This window comes from Balearica regulorum, chromosome W (genome assembly GCF_011004875.1).
Source record: "Balearica regulorum gibbericeps isolate bBalReg1 chromosome W, bBalReg1.pri, whole genome shotgun sequence".
NCBI lineage: Eukaryota > Metazoa > Chordata > Aves > Gruiformes > Gruidae > Balearica > Balearica regulorum.
In genome coordinates, this window is record NC_046219.1 from 4,273,732 (window position 1) to 4,287,317 (window position 13,586).

Sequence of the window (13,586 nt, forward strand, 5' to 3'; positions counted from 1 at the left end):
TATTACTCTGTGTAGCACTAAAAACCTGCCTAGAAAGGCTGTCCAGTTCATTTATGTTCCATTAAAATAAAGCTAATCCACATAATCTCATTATAGTAGTAGGTGATTATACTGAGAGCAAACCTTAGCAGTGCTCCAGTGTATTGGGTTTGCGTGGCAAGGTTTTGGTAGCTGGGGGGGCCTACAGGGGTGGCTTCTGTGAGAAGCTGCTAGAAGCTTCCCCTGTGTCTGATAGAGCCAATGCCAGCCGGCTCCAAGACGGACCCGCCGCTGGCCAAGGACAAGCCAATCAGCGCCTCTGTGATAACATATTTAAGAAGGAAAAAAAAAAAAAACAAGTTAGAGCTTTTTGCAGCTGGAGAGAGAGGAGTGAGAAGATGTAAGAAACTCTGCAGACACCAAGGTCAGTGAAGAAGGAGGGGGAGGAGGTGCTCCAGGCACCGGAGCAGAGATCCCCCTGCAGCCCATGGTGAAGACCATGGTGAAGCAGGCTGTCCCCCTGCAGCCCATGGAGGAAGGATGAGGGGGAGCAGAGATTCCACCTGCATCCCATGGAGGACCCCACATTGGAGCAGGTGGAGGCACCTGAATGAGGCTGTGACCCTGTGGGAAGCCCAGGCTGGAACAAGCTCCTGGCAGGACCTGTGGACCCATGGAGAGAGGAGCCCATGCCAGAGCAGGTTTGCTGGCAGGACTTGTGACCCGTGGGGGACCCCCACACTGGAGCAGTTTGCTCCTGAAGGTCTGCACCCTGTGGGAGAGACCCATGCTGGAGCAGTTCGTGAAGGACTGTAGCCCGTGGGAGAGACTCACATTGGAGAAGGTCGTGAAGGACTGTCTCCCGTGAGAGGGACTCCATGCTGGAGCAGGGGAACGATGAGAGGAGTCCTCCCCCTGAGGAGGAAGAAGCGGCAGAAACAACCTGTGATGAACTGACCGTAACCCCCATTCCCCATCCCCCTGTGCCGCTGAGGGGGGCGGAGGTTGAAGCCGGGAGTGAAGTTGAGCTTGGGAAGATGGGAAGGGTGGGGGGAGGTGTTTTAAGATTTGATTTTATTTCTCATTCCTCTACTCTGTTTTGCTCATGATGATAATTAGTGAGTGATCTCTCCCTGTCCTTATCTCGACCCATAAGCTTTTCGTTGTACTTTTTCTCCCCTGTCTAGTGAAGGAGTGATAGAGTGGCTCTTGTGGGCACCTGGCCTCCATCCAGAGTCAACCCACCACATCCAGCAAACCCTTTTATTCCCCATCTATTATCTGGATTGCTAAAAGTCACGGGGAGTGTGCTTTGGTTTTGCTCAGACTATTTTAGTACCAGGACTTACAACATTTTTGTTTTAATTTTCTAGAAAATCTCCCACATTATTTTTGATGATGACAGCACATTTCTGCCACTGGCTTTCAGCTTTGCTGGCTGCTGACATCCCATGACTACATGCCACGGTCTCCCAAGATCATGAGACTGGGAAGCATTAAAACAGCAGAAACCTTTTTCCCCAGGGTAGAAGATGGGGAGCTTTGCCTTGTGAAGTTGTTAGTGTGGTATTCCTGGTCTCCAGCATCTCTTTGCAGGTGCGGGACCTTGTGGCCCTGCTCTTTAGGGAATCAGACCAAGGAAAGGGCTGAAGTTTGGGATGCTGAGTCCCCATCATTGGGAAGGACCTGCCTTGCTCCCCAGGCAGATGGGATGTATGGAGGCAGGCAGCATGGATGTGTGGGTCAGGCTGGGGGGGTGCTGCCCTTTCGATTGTGCTGGGAGATAACATGGGGCAGAGGTGTGCACCATGGAAACCTGACCACGAGCGAGGGCTTGTGTCTGTAGGAGTGGTGAAGCAGTTTGGGCTTGAAACATGGCTCAAGCCTGCCCTTGAAGAGGAATGTCTTCCAGGAGACGTTGCTGCCTAAACCCCCGTACACTTGGACCAAGGACTGACTCTTCAACAGTGACCAAATATCACAGAGCTTATGGTGAAACATCACATCTGAACAGTCTCCTGGATGTATGATTAATTCTCCTTGAGGTTTGAACAGCCTGTGCTGTTTATGACAAGTTACAGGTCACGTTCTCTGCGTACTCAGTCTGGTCGTGCTCAGCAGCTATGCCCCTCGGTCCGGCAGCCCCAGCACCTCGAGACCATTGGTTCGGTGAAGGCTGCCATTGCCCTCCCAGAGGGTTGTTTGTATAAGGATGTCTCTGATCACTCGCTCCTCTCAAGGACGATGGAGGCAAGAGCACGCGGCTGGAGGTACAGCTCCCCTGGCCCCCAGTGGTGCTGCCTGGGAGGAAAAAGGGGCATCGGGGGGATGGTTCTGTCTGGGGCACTGGGCAAGTCTCCCCACTGTGTGTTTTTACCCCCTTTCCTCTCTCAGTCGCTGGGGGAGCATCTCTCTTGCTGTGCTGGGGCTGCAGCAGCGTGGGGCCATCGCTGTGGGATTGCAGCAGGAGGAATGGGAGTGGAAATCTTTTACAATGTGGTTTCTGCAAATGCAGGTATTTTTCCTCTCCATAAAGCATGTCTTTGTTGTTTTCCCAAGCTGAGCATGCAGATCTGCAAGCAGTCCATCCCTGTCCCCCAAAATAAACTGGATGAGGATTAAGGGGGAGGTTACAGACACAAGCACAAGCACTTTTGCAAGATCCCAGTGCAGTGTTTTGAGAGGACATCATGCTCTCTGCTTGCAGAGGTACCTCTTGGGGCCAGTGGAGGGTAGGGGCAAGTTGAAGGAGTCGCTCTGCCATCTCTCTGGCTGCTGGCACATGCTGCACATACCTCCTTTGGGGCAAATTCCTGGTGCAGGCTCCTCAGTCATAGTGAAAAACCTCTAGGGCTGTTTCTATATTTTTTTTTAATTTTTTTTTTAATAACCATCCTGCTTTTGCTTATCTTGGTCCAGCCCTTCCAGTGATAACACAGGCAAAGTCCTGATCCGCAGTGTCCTGGGGAGCGAAGGCCCAGCTCTCTGATGATGAGAGTGGATCTTCTTGTCTCTTTTTTAGAAGAAAAGCCCGTAGGTGCCAAACCAAAAGGGCAAAGTGATTTGCCCCGATGAGGTATTGTGTTTCCACTCTGATTTATGGCTAGAGGAGAGGCTTCTGAGTCATCCATTCTAGGAATTGCTTTATTTAGATAACAGAATTAATTCTGCTGTTTTTAAATCGATGTGTTGTCAGCCATTAAAAGCCCATGCGGCATGAAAACCACGGCTGGCAGGACTGAGGCTGAAGAGGGAGGCTACAGGTCCAGCAAAATACTCCAGCTATGATGTATGTCTGTCTGTTATGGACAGCTTGACACAAGCAGATGCCTTCATAGAGATGGAGATGGGCTTTTCCAGCTTAATACCATGTCAAACAAATGTATTTAGGCTGGTGGAGAGGGTGTGTTGGCTGCGGGGAGCATGCACTGAACCATGTTTGTCCAAGGCGCTGTCTGGCTGCAGACTGCTGAGCCCAGAGCGATTTCACGTGCTAGGTCACGCTGGGAAATGAGACTTTTCCCCACCTCTTGCTTGTGTTCAGCCGCTCACAGCCCCCTGCCATGGCTGATTTACCTAAACCGGCTGTCTGGCCGGGGGCAGCCAGGTAGCTTTCCCACACTGCTTAAAAATCTCTGTGAGTGTCAGCAAGTTCTTCATTGTTTTCTGTTCTTTCTGTGAACTAATGAGCGTTGTCTGATATATTTTTTTTATTTTTTTTTTTCCTGAGTGTAATTTAGTTTGGCCATAAGTGCCCTAGCCATTAAGGAGGAAAATTCCTATTTTCCTGCAAGAGGAAAATAAAAATGAAAAACCTTTCTTCTGGGGCAGTGCTGCTTGGTGCCTTCTGGCCTTTTGCTGGTGGTAGCTCTGCTCATCTCCTTCTCAATGGGTTTCCATTTGGATCCTGATATTAAAGACATCTGATAAATACTATTTTTGGAGAAATAGGTATATAATCCACTCCTGAGCAGGTTGCATGGCTGTTGTTTGGTATAGCCGGGTTGTCAGGGCATGATAGATCCCAAAGGAAAAAAAAAACAACTCTTAATGAAAAACAGGTTCTTTTAGATCACCCAGGGTACCTGATGTGCTGTGCTTCTGTAGCTCTAGCGAAGCTGGGAGGATAAAATCCATGTTCAGAAACCCAGAGTGCATCATCGATTTGACTGTAGTAATCCCTGACTCTTTGCTATAAGCAGCTCTGGCATAAGAAGATCTGATTCTGCCCCGGGGGAGGACTCTGCTGGTGATAATTAGCAAGAGCTTCACTCCTTTGAGTTCACAACAGCAGTCGTCTGACTTTGCAGCTTGCTTTTTAAACAAGTCCAAGTGCTTGCCAGTCTGTGCAGAAGCTTGTGATGCTTTCTGGGGTACCAGGACAGGGTGTCTCTGGTGGAGACCTCAACACCAAGGTAGCTGAGGACACAAAGCACAAGAGCATAGCTTGTTCTTCAGCATCCTTCAAAGGCTGAGTAGTTCCTCTTTCTGGTCATATTCATCATGAGGTTTGGGGAACTGCTCGTTCCTCTGAGATCAGACTGGTTTTGTTGGGGTGGATTCTTGCCCCCAGTTTTCCTGTCTCCCTGGGATCCCATCTGGCAAATCTGGTCTCCTGATGTTCATGCTTCTCCTGGGGTGCCCAGTGTGGGGCTGGTGCAGAGCACAGCCCGTAGGCATCAGGGTGTGTGGAGGGTCTCAGGACCATGTGTGGGGCCCCCCAACTCTGTGATAGAAAGCTCCTACTCCTGGGAGGTGCAGGAGGTTGCAAAGCAGGGAACCAGATCCTGTAGTTTATAGCTTGAGCTGCAGGAGGGAAGGGAAGAGGCTGTTTGCCAAGACAAGCAGAAGCATTGCCTTTACCTGCGTTCAGCCCTGGAGTGACCCTCCCCGGGGCTCTCTGTGGGACATTCCTGCAGAACTGAGCACCAGGAGCCCATGTTTATTGATGGGAAAGACAAATTCAGTTTCAGCCTTGAGGCAGTCGCTAGCCCGGGAGCTAAGAGCTACAGGAGACTTGCCCATATTTCCCTCTGCTTCAGTAACTCCGTTACTGTGACTAAAGCTTGGAGAGATTTCCTAAAGACATGCAAGTCCATCACGGGGGCAGTGGGCACCAAACTGGCCGGTCTCAGTCCACTGCGCCTTCTGTTGCAGGATCTCTGCTGCTTGGCTCCTCCGGGTCAGAGATGGCCTCTACCGTGCACAGCAGGGATGCTGCCACTGCAGCGTGGGGAGTGGCGAGGCAGAGATAAAGGACATTTGAAAGGCTTTTGCTGGGGCGAAGAGAGGGAACAAAAAAAATCTCATCATGCTCCTGCTAGATCTACCCAATACAGGAATCAATAAGCTGAGCCCGTGTGATGAACACAGCCCCTGCTAGATCCTGTTTTGAAGCATGGTGTGTAATCTTGGGTCCAGTTGAAAAGGCTGTTGAAATATAATGGTTTGCAGGATCAAAGTTTGCACCTTTACAAGGTGTTCAAGTGAGAGATTGCTGTTATCCTCCTTTAATTAGCACCTGTGGTGCTCTGTTAATAACAGACATCTTGTTATGACACCTGAGCTTTAATGAATTCATCCAGCTAGAGAGATTGCTGCTGCTTGGAGTGGATTCGGTGAAAAGGAAAAGCTCATCACAACATTGCAGCAGCAACATGAGGACAAATGCTTTGCTTACAGAGAGTGGTATGGAAGAAAGAATGGAAGAATAAAAGAAAATTTCTTAATTCCCTTGTCCTTGCATTGTATGGCACAAGGGGTCCCAATTATAAAATCTCAGGGGTGATACGCTGTGCAAACAGTGAAACAGATATGCTGCACTCTGTGAAAAAGCAAGTGAGAGGTAAATTGAAACTGTAAACTATGTTCATAAAGAGGGAACATGTCTCTACTTTTCCTGTGTTATTCTTATACACACAATCTTTCTTGGGAATTCGATTGTATAATTCTCTGTATAAGCAACTGGATCCCTTCCTCAGTTGCCTCTCTGTGCCTGGGAGACTGGTGGGAGCATGGATTGTACAGGGCATCCTGGGAGCTCCCGACCCTTCCCTCTGGCCAAGCTGCAGGTTTGAACGATGACTTTGACCTCACACATTTATTAAACCAACAGGATTTATGGTCCACAGACCAGGAAAATTTTTCAACAGAGAAAATTTTTGGTATATGCTTTCTGAAAGTACCCCAAAGCTTTCCTAGTTTTAAAACTAGGATAGATAGGAGGTGGGAAAGGGGATGGGAATAAAGTTAGCACTCAAATCCCTTAAAACTAGTGTCCCTTTGTGTTTTACCATTTTCCAGCACCCCACCAAAACCCTCTACTGAGCATATGAGCAAAAGATTGGGGAGACTCCACCAATATCAACGTCAGATTTATTTTCCCCACACATTGTCTTGGCATAACCACAAATTTTCTTACTCTGCTCCTGACCCTCTGTTGTGCCTCAGGACCTGTTGGCTGTGTTCTGCTGCACTTTGCCCTGAGGCTCCCATTGAATTCGGCTTTTCAAGTGGATGGCAGATCCTGGCCCATCAACTTGAAAAACCCCTGGGACTCTGGTTCATAGTTTTATGAAAACAGACCACATTTTCCATCATCTGCAGCCAAATAGCATCACTGCTGGTTTTATGGGCACTGTTGGTCTCAGCAGCTATTTTCATTAGGCCACTGAAATAATACTTTTTCATTACAATAGACCTGGAGAACCAAGAAGAGAAGAAAAACCAGGATGTCTGATGATGGGGCTGGCATCCCAAAACTCCCCTTGGTGAGTGGCAGTACTGCCCCAGGATCCAGCCCTTCATTGGAAATGCACATTTAAATAGTCGGATGGTTGTTCCCTTGCTGCAGTTTCCAAGCATCAGCTGCTTGGATAACACGTGAGCAGCACCCAGGCTGCATGCATACTTTACTTCAGGTTTTTTTTAGTGTGGTGGGTTGACCCTGGCTGGTGGCCAGGTGCCCACCAGAGCCACTCTATCATTCCCCCTCCTTACCTAGATAGGGGAGAAAAGGTATAATGAAAGGCTTGCGGGTCGATATAAGGACAGGGAGAGATTGCTCGCCAATTATCATCACGGGCAAAACAGACCGAACTTAGAGAGAAAATTAATCTTATTTATTACCAAGCAAAACAGAGTAGAGGAATGAGAAATAAAGTCAAATCTTAAAACACTTCCCCCCACCCCTCCCATCTTCCCGGGCTCAACTTCACTCCCGGCTTCAACCTCCGCCCCCCTCAGCGGCACAGGGGGACGGGGAATGGGGGTTTCGGTCAGTTCATCACATGGTGTTTCTGCTGCTTCTTCATCCTCAGGGGGAGGACTGCAGACCTTCAGGAGCAGACTGCTCCAGTGTGGGTCCCCCATGGGGTCACAAGTCCTGCCAGCAAACCTGCTCTGGCATGGGGTCCTCTCTCCACGGGGCCACAGGTCCTGCCAGGAGCTTGCTCCAGCCTCGGCTTCCCATGGGCCATAGCCTCCTTCAGGTGCCTCTACCTGCTCAGGCGTGGGGTCCTCCACGGGCTGCAGGTGGAATCTCTACACCCCCTCATCCTTCCTCCATGGGCTGTAGGGGGACAGCCTGCTTCACCATGGTCTTCACCACGGGCTGCAGGGGGATCTCTGCTCCGGTGCCTGGAGCACCTCCTCCCCCTCCTCCCCCTCCTTCTTCACTGACCTTGGTGTCTGCAGAGTTTCATCTTCTCACTCCTCTCTCCAGCTGCAAAAGCTCTCCCTAAGTTGTTTTTTTCCCCTTCTTAAATATGTTATTACAGAGGCGCTGATTGGCTTGGCCTTGGCCAATGGCAGATCCATCTTGGAGCCGGCTGGCATTGGCTCTATCAGACACAGGGGAAGCTTCTAGCAGCTTCTCACAGAAGCCACCCCTGTAGCCCCCCCCCCCGCTACCAAAACCTTGCCACACAAACTCAATACATTTAGTGATTCTAATGAAATAACGGGTCAGAATGATGTCTGTTTTTGATGATGGAGGGCACTGGAAAAATAACTTCTGTAGCCTTTCAGGGAAGGCTGGTCAGTCTGATCCTTTGGGTTTCCTGTTGTCATGGTTGGAGGAGGCAGAGATCAGAAGGACAAATGGAGATGGCAGTCTGTCCCACAGGAGTGTGTTGCCTGCTGGTCCCTCGGCCATGGTGCATCTCCCTGTATTCACCAGCAACTTTTCCCTGGATGGTTCAGTGAGAGGGACCCAGCCACGAGAGCGAGGACAGGAGCACGGCTTGCCATCCTCCAGGTCCATCCTTTTATGGGTGATTCTGCCTTGGCCTCTCTAATTGCAGAAGATGCTGCAGCGTCATCACTCAGCTGGGAACTGAGATGTAGCCAGGAGCACTGCGAAGGCCATCGCTCTGCTCATGAGATGAAATAGGGCTCTTCCCTTTTAGTCTTATGCATTGCATTTTCCCTTTCAGTGCTTCTAGAACTGTACTAAATATTAATAATTAAGTTGACACGGCAAAACTTGGTTTCCTTCCATTGCATCTAGAGTAAGCCAAGAAGTTCAGCGTGGGAGCTAGCACTCTGTCCCATCCGGCCCTACCTGGTCTCAGCAAACCCTGCAGAGTTTGGCTCATAGTGCCAAAAAGCTGAGAAATGTGATGGGTTCTGGGTGGTGGGGCTGAGAGATTAGGGAGAGAGATGGATCTCAAACCCAACGTGGCATCTTGTTGAAGCAGATTGACCCAAGTGCTATTTCATGGATTTCCCTTTGCCAGTAGGAAGTTTTTGTTACTTTTCTTGGGGGTTTTTTCCTCCTCAGACATCCAGGAGACCTGTGCAGAGACTGAGGTCTTCAGCGCAGGCTTAAGAAACTCAGGTTAGTCACCACAAGTGGAAAAGCTCCAGTTTTGCTGCAGCCAGATATACCTCTTGCAGCTCCCTGGTTGCTTGTCAGGCCCAGCCTGTCTTTAAACCTCCCCATAGTCCTCAGACCCCCAATTGCCTTCTTGGGGTTTAAGCAATGTTGTGTTCCCTTCCCACGGCCATGCAGCCAGGCTGCAATGCAGGGGTAACCTTCCCACACAGGGTGCTCTTTCCTGCTGTCCTTGCAGAGCTTCAGGATGTATTTACCTTCTTTTTCCCCTTCACTCCTTGTTTCTCATCCTTTTTTTTTCCCCTCCTGTGACTATGGACCAAGGCACCTTTCTGGCTTGCCCTGCTTCCTGATAGCAAGAGCAGCTTTCTTTGTTCAAACCCTGCATGCAAAAGCCAGCATTAGATAATTGCTGAATTGAAGAGAGACTGTAATTATTTTGTTTCCAACTACAGGAGCAAGCAGTGTTTGCAAAACTGCTTGTTAACTGCTAGCAGATGCTCTTCAGAGGGTATCCCTGCCCTGCCTACATCCCTCTCCACCATCATACAGCCCATACACCTTTATTTTAACCGTTACCGGATCACTCTTCAAATAGCTGCTCCGTGCTGATCTGAAGCATTACAGTTCTCTTCCACCTTTAATGATTAATGGTTGCAAACTGAAACCAAGCTCGGCATTTGATATTTTCCCTATCTGGGTAACTTCTGCCAGAGAGCAGGAGGGTACCGCTGGTGATGCCCAATGCTTGGGGAGTGCAGAGTGAAGGACCAGGCTGTGAACTTGCTGCCAGGTTAATGGAGCAGCTCTGGTGATTAAAGGCTACAACAGAGGCATTAATCTGGCATGAAGAACACAATGGGAGCAGATCCATCGTAATTTTTTTCCTTCCTTCTGCGGCACTGGGACCAGTATCTAATCTGGGACATCCCTGTGTAAGGTCACAGCCCTTGTCATGCAGCTGGCTGGTCTCCTCGGCTTCAGAAGAACCTTGTGGTCCCCTTGGTGGGTGGCACGGGGCATTGGTCTGCACGCAGGTCTCATGGCAAAGAGGGGATGCAGCAAAATGAGGCGTCAGGGGGTGTTTGGGAGTGGGGCAGGGGCTGGGCAGGAGAGGGTGTCCTTGCTCCTCTGAGATTCATACATGTCAGCAGGGAATTATGGTAGATCGAAAGCTTCGATGAACTGATCATCTGGAAAAAAACCCCAGTCATTTCCTAACACTTTGTGCCTTTTGTTCAATTCTGTTTCTAAACAAATTATTTGTGGTTGAAAAATCACAGCATTTTATCTAAATAACTTGAAGTGCTTTGAGGGCTTTGAACCATCTTTTCCTAACTGGAGCATCTGCAAGAGGTGGTCCCTTGCTCATGGCCACCCCTGCATGGTGACCTGCCACTGGAAAATGACATTTTGTCAGGAAAATCCCCAAAATATTGGGATCCTCTGTGCCTCTAGCTACATCTGCATCCTCGTCCCCAGAAGATGTTGGTATTTGCCCATTATGCTGTTGCCAGCATTTGGTGAGGGGTCTGCTGTGGTGCCAGCATGTTCCTCTGCTGCTTTGCTTTTCTTTAAAAGCCAGTGCATCTTGGTAAGAGATTCCTCCATCATTCGGGGGAGCATGTGTTAGCACAGAGAGGCTTTGAAATACGGGGTTACGGTGTCATAAAGTCTTTTTGTATAAATAGGGAGTGAAAAAAACACAACTTAAATGTTATATCATTCATCTATATATATATAAATATATATATTTAGCTGTACTTTTAAAGAGCACCATAGGGCCCTATATATATATCTTGTATATGTATCTAGTTTGTGTGGAGGAGTTCTTGGGTCTGTGAAACCATGACCAAGGGGACGGCTGCCTGTGCCAAGCAGCTCTCAGCAGAGCTGCAGTCATGGGCATTGCTGATGGATGGCAAATTCCTGCAGCTAATGACACGGCTTGTCCATCTTAATGAGGATGCTCTCCTCCTTCCCCCAGCACACTGGAGGAGAAACAAGCTGTGTCATTAGCTGCTTGTGCACCCCAGACTGAGCAAGGCCGGAGCATCTCTCTTTAAAAATGCACTAAAATGGTGTGGTTTGCTGCATGAGGGAAGGGAAGGGACAGGACAGAGCCAGCGGCATCCCCAAGGCTGCTGCAAAGGTTTGCTGTGGGACCCCGAATTCAGGGGCAGTCCCATCCTCGTGGCTGGTTTTGAAGGCTCTTTGCAAAACTGGCCAGGGTGGTACCGCCTCATTTGCCCAAGCAATTTTAGTCATTATAAGCTGAAAAACCCTGTGGCCGTCTCTGCTCTCAGCTGCTCGGCAGGGAGGGATCAGCCCATGCTTTCCTTGCAATGTGATTTAAATGGGCAGTCAGAGACATAGTGCACTGTTCAACCTTTACCTTCTGCAAATTGCTCTGTAACATTTTCAGACAGATTAAAATAAATTAAAAAAAAACAACAAAGGGGAAAGGAAGAGTTAGAGTTTTCTGTGTATTATAAATTGAAAAGGAAAAATTAACCATCTGAAAAAATGCTGATATTGATGCATGCTTTTGGAGGGGATAACTAATGAGTTTCCAAAAGGTCACAGTTTTGCTCACGGTTAACCTTCAGCAAGCCATTACATAGGCAGGGCATAGGTAGTGCTGGTAACAAATTAATCCATCTCCTCTTTTCTTCCAGGAGTAGGATTGAGACCTGCTGAGGAATAACCAGGCAGCGCAGCACAGGGAGCTCCTTCTGGCAAGCTGTAAAGATCAGATGGCACTTTGCTTCGCCAGCGAAAGACATACAAGGGGAAGGTGTTGGAACTGCAAACGTGGAGACTTACTGCACTGAATGCAGCCAATAAAGTGAATTTTGGTTTGCAAAATATTTGCTGCCATCAAGATTTCTATCTGCTGATGGGGAAGATGGGGTCTGCCCATACTGAAAAGGGAGCGACGAGAAGGGCGAAGCTTTGCTGACTGCTGGGGAGCCTGGCCAGCACCTGGATGCACTTCACTGGTGGGGAAAATGCTGTCAAAACTTGTGGGCAGGGAGAGTTTGGGGCAGCGGAGGGGCCATGGGGCTGCTCTGGGCTCTGCCCTGCCACAGGGCTGGCCAGCTGCCCCGGCACTGAGACGCCAGGGATGCGGGGCCAGGCATCCGGTTGTGCCACCAGCCCCGTGCTTCGGCATTGTCTTGGGGACATCAGAGAAGGAAAGCAAGAAAGTGGCTGAAAAACGTAGCAGTGCTGATCCTTTAGTCTCAAGAAAAATAACCTTTCTGTTTTGCTAGAGATCTCTGGGCTGCAGTTATCCATGCTGCTTGGAAAGTCTCTTCTACCCCTTGATTTTTCACCCAGTTTAAAACGTGTGTGTGCGCTCGTGTCTATTTTCTCTGCATCTGTGTGTCATCTTGAAGTGATGGACATCTCTAATTAATAATGAGGCACTTGATTTCAAACCACATTTATGATCTGGAAGCCTTTCAACTCTCCCAGCTTTTCAAGTGACGAAGGAGAAAAAGCCAAAAGAGGACGGAGCTTGCGATGGCAGAGAAGTGTGACTGTATCACCAGCGTGTACGGGTATGACCTGGGCTATCGCTTCATAAATTTTCACCCCTTGGGCTTTGGGGCCAATGGGCTGGTGCTGTCAGCCCTTGACAGCAAGAGCTGCCGCAAAGTGGCGGTGAAGAAGATCACCATCGGTGATGCGCGGAGCATGAAGCACGCTTTCCGGGAGATCAAAATCATCCGCCGCTTGGACCACGATAATGTCGTGAAGGTGTACGAGGTGTTGGGGCCAAAGGGGACCAACCTGTGCGGGGATTTTTTCAAATTTAATGTGGTGTACATCGTCCAGGAGTACATGGAGACAGACCTGGCACGACTGCTGGAGCAGGGGAAGCTCGCTGAGGAGCATGCCAAGCTCTTCATGTACCAGCTGCTGCGGGGGCTGAAGTACATCCACTCGGCCAACGTCCTCCACCGTGACCTCAAGCCGGCCAATATTTTCATCAGCACGGAGGACCTGGTGCTGAAGATCGGCGACTTCGGGCTAGCCAGAATCGTGGATCAGCATTACTCACACAAGGTAGGCAATGCCAAATTGCTGAAGCCAGTGCTGTCTCGGTGAGCTGCCGGCCGGCATGGGAAGGCGTTGAACATGTGTAGGGTGAAGCGCTCGGATCATGGTGGATCTTTTTGGGAGCAACTGGTCCTTGAGCCTGTTTGGGCAGCTGTAAGCCCTGCTGGGGTGGTCATTGGTGGTGGTTGCGCTCCCTGCCCCAAGCCAGGACGTGTTTCCCGGGCATAGCCCATGGGTTGAGCTCTGCTAAGCATGCCCCAGGGTTCTCCAGCACTGCAAAGCACCCAGCAGGGCACAGGAAGGGTTCAAGTGCCATTCAGGTGTCTTTCATTGCTTTATATCATATATATCAAATATATACTTATATATTTTATTCCATCCCAGCAATGGACTGTGGGGAGGTGTGTGTTTGCTCACTTTGCTTAAATGACTAAACTTTCTGTTTCTTGCTTTGCTGCTTTTATAAAACATGAGCTGCTGTTCACCCCCACAGCAGAAGCACATGGAAAGGGTACCTGGCTCATCTGCGGCCATTCTGCTTCTCTTTGTCCTCACTTCTACACCAACCCACTTTTTAAAAACCCAACTCTGTCTGAATTACACTTATTTAATTGTAGGGAAAGAGGGATGGGTCTTTGACATACAGTCATATTCTTTCATCTGAGCTCAAGATCCTGTCCATCAGTCCATGCATGCCTTCTCG

General features: G+C 49.3%; 1 protein-coding gene and 1 long non-coding RNA gene across 2 annotated transcripts in view; one reads left to right on the top strand and one right to left on the bottom strand.

Annotated features, from left to right (window-relative positions):
* LOC142599264 (uncharacterized) overlaps window positions 1-13,586 on the bottom strand; it is a 59,278-nt gene that overhangs the window by 19,604 nt on the left and 26,088 nt on the right. The window contains exon 2 of the long non-coding RNA XR_012832894.1: window positions 720-769. This is a non-coding gene — a long non-coding RNA (uncharacterized LOC142599264). The remainder of the gene's footprint in view (window positions 1-719; window positions 770-13,586) is intronic.
* Window positions 1-13,586, top strand: part of MAPK4 (mitogen-activated protein kinase 4) — a 51,781-nt gene that overhangs the window by 9,812 nt on the left and 28,383 nt on the right. Inside the window, exon 2 of the mRNA XM_075738992.1 lies at window positions 11,494-12,889. Coding sequence (XP_075595107.1) covers window positions 12,344-12,889 — 546 coding nt within the window. The 5' untranslated portion in view covers window positions 11,494-12,343. The remainder of the gene's footprint in view (window positions 1-11,493; window positions 12,890-13,586) is intronic.